General features: G+C 45.8%; 1 protein-coding gene across 7 annotated transcripts in view; it reads left to right on the top strand.

Moving 5' to 3' along the window:
- The window catches only part of pdlim5b (PDZ and LIM domain 5b), a 76,839-nt gene extending 54,656 nt beyond the window's left edge, over positions 1-22,183 (top strand). For 3 of the 7 annotated variants that reach the window (XM_029708996.1, XM_029708998.1, XM_029708999.1), the window contains 10 exons: positions 1,980-2,013; positions 2,375-2,919; positions 7,361-7,515; positions 9,899-9,929; positions 16,877-17,037; positions 19,649-19,835; positions 19,993-20,173; positions 20,336-20,456; positions 20,554-20,669; positions 20,788-22,183. In XM_029708996.1, the coding sequence (XP_029564856.1) occupies positions 1,980-2,013; positions 2,375-2,919; positions 7,361-7,515; positions 9,899-9,929; positions 16,877-17,037; positions 19,649-19,835; positions 19,993-20,173; positions 20,336-20,456; positions 20,554-20,669; positions 20,788-20,877 (1,621 nt within the window). In that variant the 3' untranslated portion in view covers positions 20,878-22,183. Of the gene's footprint in view, positions 1-1,979; positions 2,014-2,374; positions 2,920-5,582; positions 5,606-7,019; positions 7,059-7,360; positions 7,516-9,898; positions 9,930-16,876; positions 17,038-19,648; positions 19,836-19,992; positions 20,174-20,335; positions 20,457-20,553; positions 20,670-20,787 lie in introns of all 7 variants that reach the window. The other 4 variants (XM_029709002.1, XM_029709001.1, XM_029709003.1 and 1 more) reach the window with 4 other exon arrangements.
- The last annotated feature ends 54 nt before the right edge of the window (positions 22,184-22,237 follow it).

Here is a 22,237-nt window from a genome sequence, read left to right as displayed (position 1 = left end):
TTGTGCCTTGGGCTGCTGCTCTGTCTGTGGTGGCCACTAAATGGAGGATAGCTTTGTTTGTACAGAGGTTTTTTTTTCATAGATCCCAAGTGCAGGACAAGCCAGAGGCTTTAGTGTGGTGGGGTGGCTCTCTGTGAGGCGTACTGACAGGATAGAGACAGAGGACTCCGAAAATACTGGCATGTGGGGATCCTGGTTTTTTCCAATACGTCAACCTCCAACTACTGCATCCGTTGTCTATTTTTATGACTGAACAGCTGAGGATTTGGCCATATGTTCAAAACATGACTTTGTGGCCCAGAGGATAGTATACTGACTACTCCTTCCCCTAAAACACTGTATTCTTTAACACAGCGGAATGTACAGTAGGAGGCTCTGAAGCAGTAATGGATATATATATATGGATGGATAGATAGACAGTCACTCCAATACAGTAGGTCACAGACCTGACTGTCTCATATTAAGTGGACTTGTAGTGCTCGGTAGCGAGCTAACACATGCGTTGTGGGGCTGATTTAAAGAGTAGAGAGGCTCTTATCTGGCCTCATTTGAAAAACAAATCTCAGTCAGTTATATCTCAGGAGGTGCAGCCATATTGATATTCCAGAGCTCGCTGACCCCGCTTTGAAATCCAAGCAAGCATGAGTGGGATGATTGAGTGAAATTAGGATCCACGGTAAATCTAGCCGACGTTAGGGGAACATACCAGAGTAATAGAGCATAATATGTTTTCCCACATGTCTCTACCGCCATGCTGCTCTATGGCTGGCTGACTCTGTGGCATTGAGCTAGGGGCCAAATAGACAGGCCTGTAAGGGAGCCAGCAGCAGTCTTTGATAGCGAGTGTGTAATCTTTACATTGGCTCTATTTACAGGTTTTTCTCTGGCGTGGTTTTCTTCCCCCCTGAGTTTTCCTTTACTCATCACCACCTGTTTTCTCTCCCGTTCTCCCTGCCTCACCGCTCTCTGTCTCCTCTTGCTCTCTCTCTCGCTCTCCATCCATTTATCCCTCTCCCCTCTAAGTCTGACAAATGGTGTATTTATTTATCGGTCCCGGTCTTACCTTCGTGGACGTAGAGTTGTTGTGACATATGGTTGTCAGGGAGACTCTGGTGGTTCATTATACAATAACTAGCGTTTTTACTGAAGCAATACGGCACGAGGTTTATAAATAGATTTATACCATGGCATTGTTGAATACTCGCTTCTGATTGGCTTGAAGTATATTATATTTGCACGGTAGAATTCAATGGCTATAGTTCTTACATGTTCTATGTTTGAGCTGCTATTGAAAGCAAAAGTCGAATTGAAAACATTGGCTTTGTTGAATTTGATTTTCATAATGGCAAGCTAGGACTGATGGTTTGGTGAGCTAAACTAGCAAGTCTGTTTGCTTGGTTACCTCGGCAACTACTGTAACCATCTAGTAAACTTACTAGCTACTTCAGTGGCTGTTGAACACATCCGGCAAATGAACACATTTCTAGTGGTAAATGTGTTTACATTCTAGTCATGGTATAAAAGGGGTAATCAACTCGGGCCTCTATACGTTCTCTGGAAAATAATGCAACTCTGTGGAAGGTAGCGCGTCGTGGAACACCTTCCACGTCATTATTTTCCAGAGAATACACAGCCCCTCATTGATTATCCCTTGCATACAAATCTTAATAGATTGGCCATAAACAGTACTGTTGTGCATGCTTTTTACCTTGCTGTTAGATAAAAAGGGTTCCAAAAGGTTTCTTTGGCTGTTCCCATAGGAGAACCCTTTTTGGTTCCAGGCAGAACCCTCTGTGGAAAGGGTTCGGAAAGGGTTCTACCTGGAACCAAATGGGTTCTTCCTGGAACCAAAAAAGGATATTCAAATGGTTCTCCTATTGGGACAGCCGAAGAACCCTATTAGGTTCCCTTTTCTTCTAAGAGTGTAAAGATAACTGCACATCTGTTCTTCTTTCTCATGATGTTTTCTGTCTTCACAGAGCTTCCAGTGTCCCCAAGGCTGATGCACCAAAGGTAAGTACACTCCAGTGAATCACTTGAAGTCAAATTCATTATTTAAGATGAAAGGATTATGATCTTGAGTATTACTTTTTAGTGGCGTATTGACACTTACCAGGATCATTTGTTAAAACATATGTGCTCAGGAGTTCATCAATATGTTTGAGCATGCTCACTGTACCCTTCTGAGACGATGTTACACCACATTTTGGTTGGCTGTTATGGACGTTATGCAAAGCTTGTGAAGGTGCCACCCTCATGGATAGCCCTAAGGTGCATACCAATGTTCTGGGGAGCATGGCCCCTGCATGAGTTTGCTGTGTGATGTGCAGTGTGTGAGTGTTGTGCATGTGTGCCCCCCTCCACTCCCTTTTAGAACGAACCGTTGGAGATCATTAAGCCTGTGCCAATCACCTACCCAGCTACAGCATCCACATTCACCAGCCCCTCCCCCCAACCCGGTGCTGCCTACAATAAGACGGCCCGCCCCTTTGGCGGGGGCAGCAGTGTAGGTTTGGTCACTTCCTCCCTGACCGCCCCAAAAGTGGCCTCAATCCCTTCTGCATCGTCTGCTTTCACCCCCGCTGCCCCCTCCTCCCAGCAGCCCCAGCCTCCCTTCCCACTAGGCAGCCACTCCCGCTCTCCAGCCCCACCCATCGCAGCCCCACCCAGCTCAGCCCCACCCACCAGACCCAGCTCTGGCCGTTCCCCCTTCACCACCCCCTCCTCGTCCTCCTCCTCCTCCCCGGCCAGAGTGACAGCCCCCTCCTCCAATCCCGGTGCTCCGCAGTCCTCTTGCTATAACACGCCCATCAACCTGTACTCCAACGCCAACGCCTGTGAGGTGGCCATAGGACAGAGGCGGGGCCTGTTGGAAGCCCAGGGTGTGGTGGTCGACCAGATCAAAGAACAGTTCAACGGGTGAGTAGCACTAACCTCAATCCCCTCACCTCGTCTCCTCTCCTTTCTCCTCTTCTCTCCTGTTACTTTCTTTCTTTTTACCAAACACCTCTTGCTTCTGCTTCCTTTGACTTTCCAAGAGGCTCTCCTGTGGGTAGGTAGGCGGTTTGTACAGTAAGTTCACTTGAAGTTATTACCCTGCACCACATTGTATTTTTTAGCTCAAAATAACAACATTGCTCTTCTAGATGTGACCACTTAGACTGGTTTAGTGCAGCAGCAAAAAGGCTGTAATGGGAGATGAACATGTTTCGGTCTCACATCCCATAAATCATGTGTGTTGTTGCCTGGTCAACAGATACTTGTGGTTCACTCCACTACCTGTCTGGATGTTGTTTGAGGACACAAGTAGCTGGTGTCCATTTTCAGTTAACCAACCATGCAATAAGAACAGACTACCTGAGAGAGAGCATACTTTGTACTAAATCTTCCATCCGTTTCTCCTACATAGTCTACATTTATTTAGTCTTTATTGTTCTCATTTAGCAGATGCTCTTATCCAGAGTGACTTCTAGGAGCAATTAGGGTTAAGTGCCTTGCTCAAGTGCACATCGACAGATTTTTCACCTAGTTGACACTGGGATTCAAACCAGCGACGTTTGGGTTACTGGCACAACGCTCTGAACCGCTAGGCTACCTGCCACTCCACAAACACAGTCTCATTTGTAGAGCAACATGGATGGTGCCTGTACCCCCAGCTCTTTAAACAGCCACAATAGAGAGAAATAGTACTGGCGTCTTTTTGTAGGCGCCAACTCCGCCATGGTTCGTTGGACAAAGCCGATGGAGAAATGAATGGCGTTTCTGTAGGGTTTTTGGATAAACGCTGAAAATAAGGTCTGTGGTAAACAGAGGTTTAGGAGAGCTGAGACCATCATCAGCGAACGTCACTTTTTGAAGCATTTATGTAATAAAAAAAAACGGCTTCATAATTCATAAAGGTCATGCTGACTGACTGATATTATCTCACAGAACAAAACGTATAAGATCTCCTAAACCTGTGGTAACCTCAGAACTTATTTTTTTCGTTTATCCCAAAACCCTCTTCTTTCTCCATTCATTTTCCCCACAGGAATGGCTGAACAAACCAGAGCTAACCTATTTACGGCGTTTAGGACTGCAAGCCGGAGAGCTCCTATGAGAGCAGCAGCACATCTTGTCTCATGTTAAAGGGAACTGGAAACAGAAAACAAAGGCAGCAGCAGAACGATGACATGTTAAACCTACTCCTGCTACCACCCAGCCCAGCCCGCCTCTCTCTAATTGATAGTAAAGGGAATAGCCTTGCCAAACGCCCAGTATTCCGGCTCAGTCTGCCTGGCATATCGTTGTTCTGTTGACTCAGACGCTTGTTTCTAAAAGCCTGGTATTCTGGAAGCTTTGGGGCTGGAGAAGCTCTACTAGGATGGTTCTCAGGCCAGATGTTTTTACAAAGCCTCCGAATAGTAAAAACACATGTGTTTTTGACTAGTCTACCAATGTAGTCCACTAATGCAAATGTAATTAGTCATGTTTTGCAGCTGAATATAATAGGGACTTCATGCCACATACCTGTAGGCACTTCGGTTGTCATCTCAGTCTTTACTGCATACTCTACTTAGTCTCTGTAGTTATTATTTCACCTTCCTCCTGTCTAAACCCCCTGGATGACTCTGTCTGCTTCTGATTGGCTTGAAGGGCATTCTAGGGCATGCATTATTTCCCTATAATGCACAGTATATTTGCACGGTAGAATTGAATGGCTATAGTTCTTACATGTTCTGTGTTTGAGCTGCTATTGAAAGCAAAAGTCGAATTGAAAACATTATTGGCATTGTTGAATTTGATTTTCATAATGGCAAGCTAGGACTGATGGTTTGGTGAGCTAAACTAGCAAGTCTGTTTGCTTGTTTACCAAGGCAACTACTGTAACCATCTAGTAAACTTGCTAGCTACTTCAGTGGATGTTGAACACATCCGGCAAATGAACACATTTCTAGTGGTAAATGTGTTTAAATTCTAGTCATGGTATAAAAGGGGTAATCAACTCGGGCCTCTATACGTTCTCTGGAAAATAATGCAACTCTGTGGAAGGTAGCGCGTCGTGGAACACCTTCCACGTCATTATTTTCCAGAGAATACACAGCCCCTCATTGATTATCCCTTGCATACAAATCTTAATAGATTGGCCATAAACAGTACTGTTGTGCATGCTTTTTACCTTGCTGTTAGATAAAAAGGGTTCCAAAAGGTTTCTTTGGCTGTTCCCATAGGAGAACCCTTTTTGGTTCCAGGCAGAACCCTTTTTGGTTCCATGAGGGTTCTGCATGGAACCAAATGGGTTTTACCTGGAACCAAAAATGGATCTTCAAAGGGTTCTCCTATTGGGACAGCCGAAGAATCCTATTAGGTTCCTTTTTTTCTAAGCGTGTACAGCTGATGCTTTCTGTCTCCAGGTTCCAGGTATAGTAGCAGCATGCGTGTTCAGCTGGATCCTGTGTGTGTGTGTTTCTCTGGGTGTCTGCTTGCACATCGTCTCAAAATGGTCCATGTGTTTTTAGATCCCGGTCGAATCAATGCTCTTCCTCTTTTCCTGCTCCTTTACTTTGCTTCATCCTCTTCTTCTTCATTTGTTCTTTCCTCAGGAGGGCGAGGAGGACGAGACCAAGTTAGTGTTCTAACAGTAGCAGTGACACACTGTCTGCTCTGTAACTGTGGGATGATGCGATTATCAGTGCTTTATGATGACTGCAGCGCAATTAGAATAGTACAGTAGGCATGCTGGCTCCTTTCTGCCATAACCCTCATAAACCTCACTCATACTCATGTACTTACTGTATTACACCCTCATCTCAGAGCACAAAACAACCTGCAAAGCCACCCTGTAAATAACCCACAGCCATACACCGTAATAAGCCTTGTGATCCAGTTCATTCTGTTCATTCATGCTCTGTGCCATGGCATCCCGGCCCGGTTCACTTGGAAAAGTACTGTATTTACACCCATGTGGTTTGGAAATGCTGGTCCATTTATAGTGCACTGCTTTTGACCAGAGCCCCATAGGCTTTATAGGCACTTTAAAGGGAATAGGGTGCCATTTTATGCTGCATCCTCACCAGGCCCATCCCCAGACTGCAACTCAGAGCCCTGTAGGCTGACCTGTCACCACTCAGCGGGGCTACTGAACCCTGTCCCTGCATCTGTCCCCCTCCGTCTGTCCGTCTGCCACCGTGTCACTCTGTTTACCCAAGGCCACTTATTAATTACCAGCCAGCTATTCCACTGTGGTTCTAGGAATAGTACCGTCACAATCTGACCCCTGACCTCCATTCCCTTAGAATACACTCACTGACACACGCAATAGACTAGAACACGTGCTGGAGAGCTCACACGCAGAACACGCCGATATATTCACACTTGACTTGCCTCCAGTGCATAAATGGATTTGTACCTAATGTAATACAGACACCTTGGGATGGGTGTCTAAACATTTATTTAATTCAGGACAGGAATACAAAGAACGCATCTGTTCAGGTCCTGAGCTCAATGTGATGTGAGGCCCAGTGGTTCCCCCTTGTGGCGAGAGATGGTACTTTCACCCTTGCTTCTAACTATATTATACAGTTATATTTAATAGTTTTCCATCAATTCCCCAAAATCCAAACGACATCACTGTTTCTTCAGCTGATCAATAATCCATAAAGTATATTCCTGCTAGTACTAAAAGCATGATGTCATGCTATAATATGAGTGTCTCTGAGTTAACGCTATGTATGTGGGCTGAGTCATGTCATGTCACCTTCATAGGGGTTTTGGAGGGGAATTGATAGCGATCTGTGTCATTGTAGCTGACTGCTGCTCTGCTATTTCTAGTGTAGCTGCTGTTTCTGCCAGTGGGCCTCTGAGTATTCTTAAGTATAGCCTGTAGTACTGCATCAATGCTCATACTTTAGATCCAAATAGATTTAGCACCTTGGAAGTACAATATTCCGTTTTTCCTCCCAATCTTTTCTAGTTTCTGATTCTTCTCCTTCTATTATCCTATTTTCCTTTCTTACTTCCCACTCAATTTCCGTGTGCAGAGTCCCCCCAAAGACTGCCACTAGGAGGTACAGTAAATGGGAAGTCTAGCAGTGGCCACTTCACTGAGTGAATGTGTGTTTGTCTTGTCTGAGTCTACCTGTAGTATACACTGGGAGTGAGAGTGTGTTTTGTCTGTACCTGTGTGTGAGATTTGTTTTGCACTTGTGTTATCCTACTGTATGACAAAGATTAATTAATGAATGAATTTAATAAATTAATCTGAGTAATTACTTAATGAATCAAGTCATTATTAAAAGTTATTTTTATGAATGGTGAATGCTAATAGTAATTGGAAATAGATGATGATGATGATACTTATTCTCTGTGTATGTGGCCTCAGGAACAGAGTTGATCCAGAGTTGAACCATGCCTCACCACTCAGTGAGGCCAGTAAGAAGCGTATGATCGAGGACACAGAGGACTGGCATCCTCGCACCGGCACCTCCCAGTCCAGGTCCTTCAGAATCCTGGCTCAGATCACTGGCACCGAGAACGGTGGGTACCCCCTGGCACCCTCCCCCTTCCCCCAATACCCTGATGCATAATGACACCCTAGTTACTTTATGTTGTGTACCCTGGCACCCTCATACCCAGGCCAGAACACATGCAGCACCACCAATACCTTGGCGCAGTGGTATTAGAAAATAGATATGTATTATAGCTAGATCATTGTGTTCTTACAGTAACCCCTCTGAAGTGACTATTTGGCCTTTGGCCCTAAGGGAAAGGTTACATAAGTAGACTGTAGTATAGATTACAACAGTGCTGCATGCTAGTCCCTGTGGCGCAGGTCTGTCTCTGTGTTCTGGTCCCCCTGGCGCAGCTCTGTCTCTGAGCCTCAGCAACCATCTCTCTGTCATCACCCCAGCCCTGTGTGTGTGTTGGACATGCTCTACTAATATAAGCTGACATGGAGCTGACAAGGAACAGTGGATAAGATGTCCCTCTACTCCAGACAGAGGCTGAGGTTACCAATGCAGCGCTGAATATGTTTACGGCTGTTGATATTATGTAAATGGTGCTGGAGACTGGTTTGTAGAGCTGTAGATGTGGAGACTGGTTTGTAGAGCTGTAGATGTGGAGACTGGTTTGTAGAGCTGTAGATGTGGAGACTGGTTTGTAGAGCTGTAGATGTGGAGACTGGTTTGTAGAGCTGTAGATGTGGAGACTGGTTTGTAGAGCTGTAGGTGTGGAGACTGGTTTGTACAGCTGTAGGTGTGGAGACTGGTTTGTACAGCTGTAGGTGTGGAGACTGGTTTGTACAGCTGTAGGTGTGGAGACTGGTTTGTACAGCTGTAGGTGTGGAGACTGGTTTGTACAGCTGTAGGTGTGGAGACTGGTTTGTACAGCTGTAGGTGTGGAGACTGGTTTGTACAGCTGTAGACGTGGAGACTGGTTTGCACAGCTGTAGACGTGGAGACTGGTTTGCACAGCTGTAGACGTGGAGACTGGTTTGCACAGCTGTAGACGTGGAGACTGGTTTGCACAGCTGTAGACGTGGAGACTGGTTTGCACAGCTGTAGACGTGGAGACTGGTTTGCACAGCTGTAGACGTGGAGACTGGTTTGCACAGCTGTAGACGTGGAGACTGGTTTGCACAGCTGTAGACGTGGAGACTGGTTTGCACAGCTGTAGACGTGGAGACTGGTTTGCACAGCTGTAGACGTGGAGACTGGTTTGCACAGCTGTAGACGTGGAGACTGGTTTGCACAGCTGTAGGCGTGGAGACTGGTTTGCACAGCTGTAGGCGTGGAGACTGGTTTGCACAGCTGTAGACGTGGAGACTGGTTTGCACAGCTGTAGACGTGGAGACTGGTTTGCACAGCTGTAGACGTGGAGACTGGTTTGCACAGCTGTAGACGTGGAGACTGGGTTGCACAGCTGTAGACGTGGAGACTGGTTTGCACAGCTGTAGACGTGGAGACTGGTTTGCACAGCTGTAGACGTGGAGACTGGTTTGCACAGCTGTAGACGTGGAGACTGGTTTGCACAGCTGTAGACGTGGAGACTGGTTTGCACAGCTGTAGACGTGGAGACTGGTTTGCACAGCTGTAGGCGTGGAGACTGGTTTGCACAGCTGTAGGCGTGGAGACTGGTTTGCACAGCTGTAGGCGTGGAGACTGGTTTGCACAGCTGTAGACGTGGAGACTGGTTTGCACAGCTGTAGACGTGGAGACTGGTTTGCACAGCTGTAGACGTGGAGACTGGTTTGCACAGCTGTAGACGTGGAGACTGGTTTGCACAGCTGTAGACGTGGAGACTGGTTTGCACAGCTGTAGGCGTGGAGACTGGTTTGCACAGCTGTAGGCGTGGAGACTGGTTTGCACAGCTGTAGGCGTGGAGACTGGTTTGCACAGCTGTAGGCGTGGAGACTGGTTTGCACAGCTGTAGGCGTGGAGACGGGTTTGCACAGCTGTAGGCGTGGAGACGGGTTTGCACAGCTGTAGGCGTGGAGACGGGTTTGCACAGCTGTAGGCGTGGAGACGGGTTTGCACAGCTGTAGGCGTGGAGACGGGTTTGCACAGCTGTAGGCGTGGAGACGGGTTTGCACAGCTGTAGGCGTGGAGACGGGTTTGCACAGCTGTAGGCGTGGAGACGGGTTTGTAGGTCCCAACAGGACTGAGTTCAACTGGCATGGCAGGACTATGTCTCTGCCATCGGATATCGAGCCCAATCATCCAGCCCTCACGTGAGTAGAGCTGTTTGAGGTGCACCCTTGGCCAATTTTTTTATATTTTTTTGCATTTAAAAAGCAGTATAACCCCACTCTTTTTGGCTGGTCACCCCATCAGTTATTTTCTATTACAGGACACACGTCTACACGCACATGTCACAATCTCTGCATTGATGTTCATGAGTTTCTTTCCTCTGTTGACAGACCAAGCCCAGGAGAACAGCACTGGAAAGAAGTGAGTAGTTGCTGATTGGTCAGTCTGCTCCGATGTGATCTGTTTGTGTTTCCTGGCGCGTGAGTGTGATGCTGTTGTTACTGTGACTATGTTGGGGTGATGTCTCATCCTGCATGTCACAGGAGCTTCTCATTAATGGGATTCTGTGTTTAGCCCATTGCTTCCTGATCCATGAGACGCTTAGTTTCAAGCTTCATTTACAGGAAGCCACATCAGAGGATGCCCACTGTGGAGGAAACCCTAGTAAAAACATCTCGGGCTGGGTTAGCTGGGTCGGCCAAACCCTCAGAGCCCTCTGAAAGCTGGGGATTGTCAGTTCTGTGTTCTGTCCCCCGTTTATCTTCATCTGCAGTAAACACATGCTGCTGCTGTCCCAACCTAAGCACTGGACAATAAGCATGTCACGGTGGGATTGTGGGTAATGAAGTGGGACTATGGGTAATAAGGGACTACCAGGAGGAGGCACTCACTCTCCTTCTCAGAGACATGTGGTTAACAGACAGCACCCTCCCAAACACACAGCTCTCCTTCTCAGACATGTGGTTAACAGACAGCACCCTCCCAAACACACAGCTCTCCTTCTCAGACATGTGGTTAACAGACAGCACCCTCCCAAACACACAGCTCTCCTTCTCAGACATGTGGTTAACAGACAGCACCCTCCCAAACACACAGCTCTCCTTCTCAGAGACATGTGGTTAACAGACAGCACGCTCCCAAACACACAGCTCTCATTCTGAGACGTGGTTAACAGACAGCACCCTCCCAAACACACAGCTCTCCTTCTCAGAGACATGTGGTTAACAGACAGCACCCTCCCAAACACACAGCTCTCCTTCTCAGAGACATGTGGTTAACAGACAGCACCCTCCCAAACACACAGCTCTCCTTCTGAGACATGTGGTTAACAGACAGCACGCTCCCAAACACACAGCTCTCCTTCTCAGAGACATGTGGTTAACAGACAGCACCCTCCCAAACACACATCTCTCCTTCTCAGACATGTGGTTAACAGACAGCACGCTCCCAAACACACATCTCTCCTTCTCAGAGACATGTGGTTAACAGACAGCACGCTCCCAAACACACAGCTCTCCTTCTCAGAGACATGTGGTTAACAGACAGCACGCTCCCAAACACACAGCTCTCCTTCTCAGAGACACGTGGTTAACAGACAGCACCCTCCCAAACACACAGCTCTCCTTCTCAGAGACACGTGGTTAACAGACAGCACGCTCCCAAACACACAGCTCTCCTTCTCAGACACGTGGTTAACAGACAGCACGCTCCCAAACACACAGCTCTCCTTCTCAGACATGTGGTTAACAGACAGCACGCTCCCAAACACACAGCTCTCCTTCTCAGACATGTGGTTAACAGACAGCACGCTCCCAAACACACAGCTCTCCTTCTCAGACATGTGGTTAACAGACAGCACGCTCCCAAACACACAGCTCTCCTTCTGAGACATGTGGTTAACAGACAGCACGCTCCCAAACACACAGCTCTCCTTCTCAGACATGTGGTTAACAGACAGCACGCTCCCAAACACACAGCTCTCCTTCTCAGACATGTGGTTAACAGACAGCACGCTCCCAAACACACAGCTCTCCTTCTGAGACATGTGGTTAACAGACAGCACCGTCCCAAACACACAGCTCTCCTATCAAGAGATATCAAGCCTCTTGCTAATCTTTCTGCTTTATTTATTTGACCTGCATTTCCTCAATTTCCCAGTATTTTCCCGTACATTTCTTGTGTTACTTTTTTCTTACAATTTCTTTCTTTCCTTTCTTCCCGTCTGCTCTCCTGTGTCCTCTCCTTTCTACCTCCTTCCCTACCTCCCTCTCCCCTCCTGCCCTACCTCCCTCTCCCCTCCTGCCCTGTGCCGTTAGGTGTGTTAGGGTGAACAAACCGGACCCAGAGGTTGTGGGACAACTGTACAACAAGCTGAGAGACTGGCACCACGGTGTCTCAGCACGCACACTCAACGTGCAGTAGACTGTGTTTCTCACTAAGATAATCGTGTACTATTTGTAACCTCGACCTGCCTGTGTTTTATTTATTTCAATATGCCTGTAGTTGTCTCCCTGTGTGTGCAGTGGATGTCAGCCAACCGACACCTAGGCAGAGTCCATTCTATTTCACATTATACCTACCATTATCACGTACACTTGTGTAGTTACAGGTATTAGTTAGTGCATTATTTAGGTGTGTGTGAGAGACTCCCATAGGTTACCTTGCCTTATTTTGCTACTTACACTATATTTGCAAAAGTATGTGGACACCCCTTCAAATTCGTGGATTTGGCTATTTCAGCCACACACGTTGCTGACAGGTGTATAAAATCGAGCCAACAGCCATACAATCTCCATAGACAAACATTGGCAGTAGAATGGCCTTATTGTAGAGCTCAGTGACTTTCAATGTGGCACTGTCATTGGATGCCACCTTTCCAACAAGTCAGTTTGTCAAATTTCTGCCCTGCTAGAGCTGCCCGGTCAACTTTAAGTGCTGTTATTGTGAAGTGGAAACGTCTAGGAGCAACAGTGGCTCAGCCGCGAAGTGGTAGGCCACACAAGTTCACAGAACAGGACCCCCGAGTGCTGAAGCGCGTAGCACGTAAAAATCGAGTTCCAAACTGCCTCTGGAAGCAACGTCAGTCCAAGAACTGTTCGTTGGGAGCTTCATGAAATGGATTTCCCTGGCCGAGCAGCCGCACACAAGCCTAAGATCACCATGTGCAATGCCAAGCGTTGGCTGGAGTGGTGTAAAACTGGCTGTCATTGGACTCTGGAGCAGTGAAAACGCGTTCTCTGGAGTGATGAATCACGCTTCACCATCTGGCAGTCTGACGGACACATCTGGGTTTGGCGGACGCCAGTAGAACGCTACCCCCCCCCCCCCCATGTATAGTGCCAACTGTAAAGTTTGGTGGAGGAGGAATAATGGTCTGGGGCTGTTTTTTATGGTTCGTGCTAGGCCCCTTAGTTCCAGTGAAGGGAAATCTTAACGCTACAGCATACAATGACATTCTAGACGATTCTGTGCTTCCAACTTTGTCGCAAAAGTTTGGGGAAGGACCTTTCCTATTTCGGCATGACCATGCCCACGTGCATAAAGCGAGGTCCATACAGAAATGCTTTGTCGAGATCAGTGTGGAAGAACTCAATCAAACACCTCTGGGATGAATTGGAACACCGACTGCGAGCCAGGCCTAATCGCCCAACGTCAGTGCCCGACCTCACTAATGCTCCTGTTGCTGAATGGAAGCAAGTCCCCATCGCAATGTTCCAACATCTAGTGGAAAGCCTTCCCAGAAGAATGGAGGCTGTTATAGTAGCAAAGGGGGGACCAACTCCATATTAATGCCCATGATTTTGGAATGAGATGTTCGACGAGCAGGTGTCCACATACTTTTGGTCATGTAGTGTATATACAGGTAACTGCCAAAATAAAGGAAACACCAACAAAGTGTCTTAATAGGGTGTTGGGACAGCACTAGCCAGAACAGCTTTAATGCACTTTGACATAGATTCTACAAGTGTCTGGAACTCTATTGGAGGGATGCAACACCATTCTTCCACGAGAAATTCCATAATTTGGTGTTTTGTTGATGGTGGAAAATGCTGTCTCAGGCGTATGGCTTGGCGATATGTCCAACATGTCATATCACAGTATTTTTCATATGTTCTGACAGTATTTAATGTTTTTGAATAATAAGTTGTTAATGTGCTTTATGAGTAGTGTGTGACCCGACGGTGGCAACACATACACTCTAAGTGATTTTAATGGGTCTTTCTCCATTCTAATTGTTTTACACTGTTCAATTCAACTTCAACCCAACATTTTTTTGTCCTGCATTTCCATACATTTCTGCATTTCCTACAGTCAATTGAGATCATTTCCTTCGCTGCCACGTAGGGCCGCAAAAAAAAACAAGGCCTTATTTTTTTGCCAAATGTTGCAATTGCAATTTGACTTGTGATTTAGATCAAAACACTTAGGTGAACTGTTGGAATCATGGAAATAGAATAATTATTCTAATTCTATAGTTAGAATATAATAGTGGGCACTTTGAATGCAGTGTTTGACATGACAACGAATGAAAATGCCAGGGAGGAGTTATTGTGACAGGGTAGGAACCAAAGTGATGGTCAGTGTTTCCTAGGGGACCCTATAATCTCTGGCTACTGTACATTAAATGTCTCTTCATATAGCCAACATATTCATGCTTTGCTTATTCCTCTTTGATTTAGAAGATACTGTTGCACAGACAATGTGCTGATTTAGGCCTACTTTCATCACTGGTGTAAGTCTTTATCAGCTAGCTACGTTTGCTCTGACTCAGTACATTTATTAGCTCGCTAAGTACCTAGCGACATGGCGATTTAGCAGCTAAAACGATTTAGCTAAAACTTGCTTTAGAAAAGACTAACTAGCTGTTTGCAGAAGTAAGAAACACAAAGTAATTGTGCAATTATAGAGTGCTTGTAGATTTATATTAAGAAGCCTTGCATGTGCTGCACTGACATGCAGACTGAACGCAAGTGTATTGTGGTGAAGCAACAGCAACATTCGCTCCTTGAGTGACGGGGGGCGAGGTTAAGTCTGTGGAACGCAGCATGAAGAGAGAACAGAGGGATGACTCAAGTAGCAGTGTTAACTATAAAAATGTACGTCACACACAGCACATTTAACAAACCAAAGATTAAAATAGCGTTATAGAAGGTAAAGTAAAAACCCAAGCCGGTCTGTGCATCAATAGCGGTATATGGTAAAATACAGTATACCGCCCAGCCCTACCACTCATCAAACCATTCAGTGCCCACTCGTGACCTGTGGATAGGGGCATTGTCATCCTCTGGGGGCATAGCCATGGTAGACAAAATAATGGCCTGCCCAGCATTTTTATTCATGACCCTAACTATGATGGGATTACTTAATTAACTGAGGAACCACACCTGTGTGGACGAACCTGCTTTCAATATACTTTATCCCTCATTCACTCGTGTTTCCATTATTTTGTCAGTTACCTGTATCATCTTTGTATACCGTATGTGTCTGCATGAGATGGCTTGTGTCTGTAATACACTATGATTGATTGAATTTGATTTATTGACGTAGTCTAGGTTTGACTTAGTTTTTGTGTCTATTCAGTGAAGTTTCTCCTTCTTTTCTGACATCACTAGGTCTCCAACGTAATTCTCTACCTTCTACATGACTATCTTTGTATTTTATCTTCATTTTGTTTCATTTTCTTCACTAACCATAGTTATGCTTGAAGATTGTTGCTGCTGGCATCTAAATAAAGTTATATCCTTTATTTCCTGTCCCCTTCCCTCTTCTTCTTCCGATTCTCCTGGGAAGTACAGTATCGTAACACTTTATCTACACAGCTAATTGACTGAGGCGTTCATATCCAATGGCTCACAAGCAGTTTATACAAAGGACACACAGGAAGCTCCTAATAGCTTAGCGCCACACATACATTGGGCTCCCGAGTGGAACACCGGTCTAAGGCACTGTATCTCAGTGCAAGAGGGGTCACTACAGTCCCTGGTTCAAATCCAGGCTGTATCACATCCGGCCGTGATTGGGAGTCCCATAGGGCGGCGCACAATTATCCCAGCATCGCCCGGGTTTGACCGTGGTAGGCCGATATTGTAAATAAGAATTTGTTCTTAACTGACTTGCCTAGTTAAATAAAGATTAAATACAGTACAGTTAGTTCTCTGCTTGAGCTAGTAGCAATTTCTATGTATCACCAGTAGAGGGCAGTGTTGTCAAGGCACATTTTAAATACAGTGTAGCTGACAAACATTCCTAGAACTGGATATGACCTGAAGAAAGTCAGACTCCGTTCTTTTCCTAAGGGCAAGTGCTTGTCACCTGGGATTTTAACCAGCTTCCTTTTGTAAACAGCTGGGATGATACCTTGATATGCTGAACACCAGCACAGACCCAACCATCATGGCTCAAGCACTAAAGACCAGCATTATTTATAGAACCATCAATATGTCAATGTCATCGATGACTACATTGCAGAGACAGAAAGAACAGCAAAATAGGCAGCAGGCCACTGTTATGAGCAGCTCCACTGCATACAACATTTCACAGATAGAGAGGATGGAGAGAAAGAGGGGAGGAGAGGGAGAAAGAGAGAGGGAGACGGTGCCAACACTAATTGTTTTCCTGTTTACTTATTGCTGTGCCATCTGGACACTGGGCTGTATCATGTATCCTTATTGGATCAATCTGGCCATGGTTTTCATCAGACACAGCTTTTAATCCAATCAACTCTCCCCATAATTGGCCTGATTGGTTGAGTGTGTCACTGAACTTCCTGCTAATTGATTGTGCCTTGTTAGTGCCTCTGCTGGATATGACTCAATCGTGCCTATCATAATTAGCCTGGTTTTATGTCTTCAAAACAGCCCCTCCGATGCACTTGTATTTCCAACAACTATTTTTGGTTGTGGTCTGCACATAATTTCACCTTAAACATGTTCTCGAACAGAAGGAGAACCACATGCTTTATATTGGGGTTTAGGCGTGGAAAGAGTGCAGAATGCGGGAGTGAGTTCAGCTATAGCAGAAGACAGTGAAGTCTGTAGTTTTTTAGGGAGGCGTGTTGTGATGGAATCACATTCTAACAGCTGAGAGGTGTTCTGAGTCCTGGATGGAACACCTACTGTACTGTAACCATGGCTGAGGTTGCCATAACAAACGGGGCCTGAGAGAGAGACGGACAGGCATCAGTTTGCACAGCCTTGCGATGTGGGTAGTAAACAACACCAGACCTTAAGAACTTCAACGCTACTGGGTTTATTATGAGCCAAATACTATAAAGTGAAAGCATTTCTCTATGGTGTGTGTGTGTGCATGCGGTTGTGTTTGTGGGTGCCTGTATGTTTCAGTGAAATAATGACCTTTCTGTTCTCCAGAGAAGTTGTTGAGGATGCCCTGCCCAGTGCTCATGTCACATCAGTGAAGACCATGACCAAAGTCCCAGGCGCCCCCAGGAACGGTAATGGTGTCCCCCCACCCACCTTCAAGACCCCCTCTGCCCAGGTCAAACCGTCCTGGCCGGCTGGAGGTCCAGCAGGTAATCTTAAACACCCTGACACTACCCCTACTGTCTTCCTCTCGATTCTGTGGTTAATTTCACTCACATCTTGTTCATGCTTCTGTTATTGAGTGTGTCCTGCTGTTAAAAGACTAGATCTATACTACAAGCTTAGGTTTACTGCAGCCTTTTTGAACAGAAATGGCAGAAATGCAAATCATGTATTTTATTTATCGAAGTTATGAGAGCTCTGCCTTTTACACAAATATTTTTTTTAGGAGAAGAATGCTGATATAGATGAATGCTTGTATAGCATGTAGTGTCTTCATTAATCCCTTGGCGTTTTGCATTGACTCAGACAGGCAACTGTAGTGTCTATCGCAAGGTGACATCATCTGTAGTAGTTCATTTTGACCTACAGGGGGCAGACGCCTGCTGTTACTGTAAAACCTGACTATTAATCAGTGCTTTGATTAGAGCAACATAATGCCTCTGTTACACACGGCTCTTCATGGTAATGCCTCTGTTACACACGGCTCTTCGTGGTAATGCCTCTGTTACACACGGCTCTTCGTGGCAATGCCTCTGTTTAAACCGGCTCTTCGTGGTAATGCCTCTGTTACACACGGCTCTTCGTGGTAATGCCTCTGTTACACACGGCTCTTCGTGGCAATGCCTCTGTTACACACGGCTCTGCGTGGTAATGCCTCTGTTACACACGGCTCTGCGTGGTAATGCCTCTGTTTAAACCGGCTCTTCGTGGTAATGCCTCTGTTACACACGGCTCTTCAACATTACGAGCTCTATAAAACGTGCGATATTCAGCTAATGAGCTCAAATTGTTGGCTCTTTTTTCCAAGATTCCAGAGTTAAATAGATTGTGAAATTGAGAATTATATATTAGATGTTCAGCTCTTTAAACAGGAGATTCAGTGTATGTGAGAACTGTAGCTGCCTTGGAGTAAATATTTGCCGAAGGGCCTTGAGTTGGGGAGTCATTACTACGATGACTAAGACTGCAGTATGCTATATATGTGTATATATATACATGGCCTAAACAGAACTATGTGAGGCTAGAGAGGTCCTGTGCTTGCTTACCTACTGCCTCCCCGAGGGGACCTCTTAAGTGAGAGCTGCTGAAAGGGGGTGTATACGAGACCACAGGCACCTCTCTGTTAGATGCAGTATGTATCAGATTAACGCTTGCTTGACCTTGTGTTCACAAACATATACCTCATACTGACCGTGTGGAACCAGGCCAGATGTACTCTGTATTATGTATGATTCTACCGTTCCCCTGCTAGTGCTAACACATTATTGAGTGTGAAAAACATGTCATGTTTTTCATGGCGATTTTCATAGCAGCAGGCAGGATGTGATTTGTGTTGTTGTTTGTGTGTGTGTGTGTGCGGGGGGGGTGTTGTGTCAGAGCCATCTGTGTTAAATCCAGCCAGCATAGATTCCAGAGCGGATACATCTCCCAGATGTTTATCAGCCAGAGATGTGTGGCCATGACTCATCTATCCAGCCTACATCCCTATCCCCTCTCACCATGCCCCCCTGTCACTGTGCCATCCAAGAACATGTCCCCTAAGCCCTTGGACTGGGCTAGCCACTGCTGTCTTCAGACGTCGTCTCAACAGGACGTTTAAAAGACCGACTTAACCAGACGTGGTTGAAGTCGTGGTTTGATGGGCCTGGACCCGGGGTTTGGCAACCCTGCTGTGGTTCAAGTGGAACGGAGATACAGATCTCCAGTGTTCCCGACCGTGCAGCCTGCCCAAAGCCTCTTCAGTAGTTACTTGGAGCATAGTGCCAACACACAGTGATAGTCTCATGTACAGTTTATGCTCTTCTCCCTCCTTCCTCTTTCTCTCGCTCTCCCTGTCTTTCCCATAGATATCCTCTCCGCTCCTCTTCTCACTTCTCTGCCAGTCCCCAGTCATGTTTATTCAGTTTGTTTGCACTCCGTCACGAGGAAATTGAGGGGGCACTTGCTTCCTGACCCCTCAGTCCGCCACTCTTTGATTCTGGTCCTGTTTTTCCAATAGTCTCTGTCCACCTCCACCCCTCACCCCCTTTTCACCCCCCTCTGAGGGCAGACATATTTCACCCCCCTTGGATGTCTCTGTAGCCAGCGAGGAGAGAGGTAAGAAGGGGAGGATTGTGTTTCCTCTCCACGTTCTGTTCAGAGAGGAGTTGAGTGGGGGATTATTTTGCCAGGTGTCTCCTTTGGCTCTGGGAATATATTTTTTTTCCCCCGTGGTGGAAAAAATGTATCCTTTGTTTGGGTGGGGTGGAGTGGATCTGCCGACACAGCTGGCCTATGCATAAGACCGGGAGGTCACAGCTCGATGTGATACATTCTGTCAGCATACAGCATACTCATTCAGACCTGATCACACCTGCCCACCCACACCTGAGCTAACGTTTCTTTAGGGTTAGCTAGCAATGCACACAGCCGTGGAAATACAGACACAATTCTCATTGATCATTGAATGATCAGGATGTTTGTCTGCTGTATGTTGTGAGTGTTCTGATCACATGGCACAAAAGTCTGTGACTGTTTTTCTATGGCTCAGATGGATGTGATGTGTTTATATGGTGTGAATGAAACAACTGACCCATGCTGTATTTCCTGTTGCTTTAGGTTTCCCTAAGGGTGGAGCGGCGCCCTCTTTTGGCCGGGTCAGCAACAATGCACCAGTGCCCAGAGGTCCTGACCGCCCTGCTCCCCAGGCGCACCCCAAGGACCAGGACTCCCTGGTGCAGCGGGCTGAACACATCGCAGCAGGAACACGCACACCCATGTGTGGCCACTGTGACAAGGTCATCAGGTACATAACGACTGTCAGTATGGGAAATTGGGAATTTTGGACGCAGCGTAATCCTGTGGGTTCACTTCTGATTAGTTTAGTCCCTCTCATATGTATCTGAAGTTGAATTTTAAAGTTAATTTTATCCTGACCTCTGCCCACTTCCTGTTATCCACAGAGGTCCGTTCCTGGTGGCCATGGGCATGTCGTGGCACCCTGAGGAGTTTAACTGTTCCCACTGCCACACGTCTCTGGTGGAGTCAGGCTTCGTGGAGGAGAGGGGAACAGTGTACTGTGCTCACTGCTATGAAGAGTTCTTTGCCCCTACCTGCACCAGCTGCAAGCAGAAGGTCCTGGGGGTGAGTGACATACTTCAGGAGACAGTAAAGTATCTCGGCTTGTCCACCTTGCTCAATCATCTTCCTCTCCAAATCCACAGACACATATTGAAATCAAATGAGGACATTATGACATTATAGGGAATTATATTACTGTCATAATCTCATATTTTTTTTTTACAGGAAGTCATCAATGCCCTGAAGCAGACCTGGCATGTGTACTGCTTCCTGTGTGCATCCTGCCAGCAGCCAATCAGAAACAACACCTTCCACATGGAGGATGGGCTGCCATACTGTGAAAGAGGTGAGCGGTCACAGCAAGCAAGGTGTTTTGGAATGAACACGACTTTGAAATGAATCAAATCACGAAAGTAACATTTCACTGACTCTCTTCCACCCAGATTATTACCAACTCTTTGGTACCAGTTGCCATGGTTGTGACTTCCCCATCGAGGCCGGAGACAAGTTTCTGGAGGCGTTGGGATTCACCTGGCATGATACCTGCTTCGTATGTGCAGTAAGTCATGCCTGCATGGAGCGAGTGATGGAGTCATGGTGAGAGAGAGATGTGGAATATAGAGAATAGAAAGATTGTAGCACTGATATTACTGTACTGTCTGTCTGTCATTTCCTAGGTCTGCAGCACCAGTTTGGAGGGCCAAGCCTTCTTCTCTAAAAAGGACAAGGCTCTGTGCAAGAAACACGCCCACACAGTCAAGATCTGACCCGCCCCCAGGAGTGAAGAACAGAGGAAAACGGAGAAAGAATCTATTCTATCAGATGTAGATATTTTTGGTAGTTTTAAAAGATTGATTTATCTGATTATGACATTTATTGACAGAGATCATTTTGTTAATGGGAATATAAGCTTTATTTTATCATATTTTGGTCAAACGAAGTGCATCATGGGAGAATGCATGTTGACTTGAAGGGAGGTATAATTTTTCATGAAATCTCAGATTGAAATGTTCTCTACATACAGAACTTGTCTATACTGTAGTTAGGTGGACAGACATGTACTCAAGTAGACAGATAGATACTCAAGTAGCGGCCGGGGGCCATATCTGGCTCATGACATTTCCTGTAGCCTTCAACATTAATTCATTTAATAAATGCAGAATCCACTACATACTGTATGATCCCATATAATTGATGTAGTTAAAAGTTAGTGTTATTTTAGTAGATGAATGGGACCTTATAAAATGAGCATGAATCAGTTGACAGATTAAAATCGAACTGTTACCTTTATTGAGAAAGAATGTGTTATTGAGGACGGTTAGAGCACCCAACCCCATTTATTCTGTCTCTTTCTTCCCCCCCTAGAGTTGTTGGGTCTGTAGACACATGTATTTATCCTGGTAGTGTATTTATTGGGGCTGGTGTGATGTACTTTATTTGGGGATTTATAGGGGCAGTTGCACATAGTGGTTCACTGTCAGTCAGGACAGACAGCTGTCATTTTATGAGAAGTAGGGTTTTTCCATGTTTATCGTTCAATGTATGTATTTAAAACATATTTTTGGGGATTTACTGCCCATTTATTTTGAACCTGAACATAGACACCATTTTGCGTTTCCTGCCACAGATTAATGCTTGTCTATATCAGGGTTTCCCAAACTCGGTCTTGGGGCCCCCCCCTGGGTGCATATTTAGTTTTTTTGCCCTAGTACTACACAGCGAATTCAAATAATCAAAGCTTGATGATGAGTTGGTTATTTGAATCAGCTGTGTCGCGCTAGGGCAAAAACCTTAATGTACACCTGGGGGGCCAGGACCGAGTTTGGGAAACCCTGGTCTATGTGGTATTTATTGGTGTAATTAATTCCATTCCCAATCATATTTGTCATTATTAATCATCCAAACTTAGACTAAAAGTAAAATATCTCTCTCCATTTGTTCATAAAATGTCAGTGTTAAATGATTTGTATTAGAGCTCTGTGGGATGGACACTGTTTTATTGGGAAATACAGTACAATAATTGAAGTGCATTGGTCTATTTGTAAAAAATAAAACTACAATTTCATAAAGTCATGAAGTAATTAGGATTCAATTGTGTGTGTTTAGGTTGTTTTTAATGTGTATCAG

This window comes from Salmo trutta, chromosome 23 (genome assembly GCF_901001165.1).
Source record: "Salmo trutta chromosome 23, fSalTru1.1, whole genome shotgun sequence".
Taxonomy (NCBI): domain Eukaryota; kingdom Metazoa; phylum Chordata; class Actinopteri; order Salmoniformes; family Salmonidae; genus Salmo; species Salmo trutta.
Note: the sequence above shows the minus strand (reverse complement) of the source record. Positions and strands in the feature narration are given on the sequence as shown.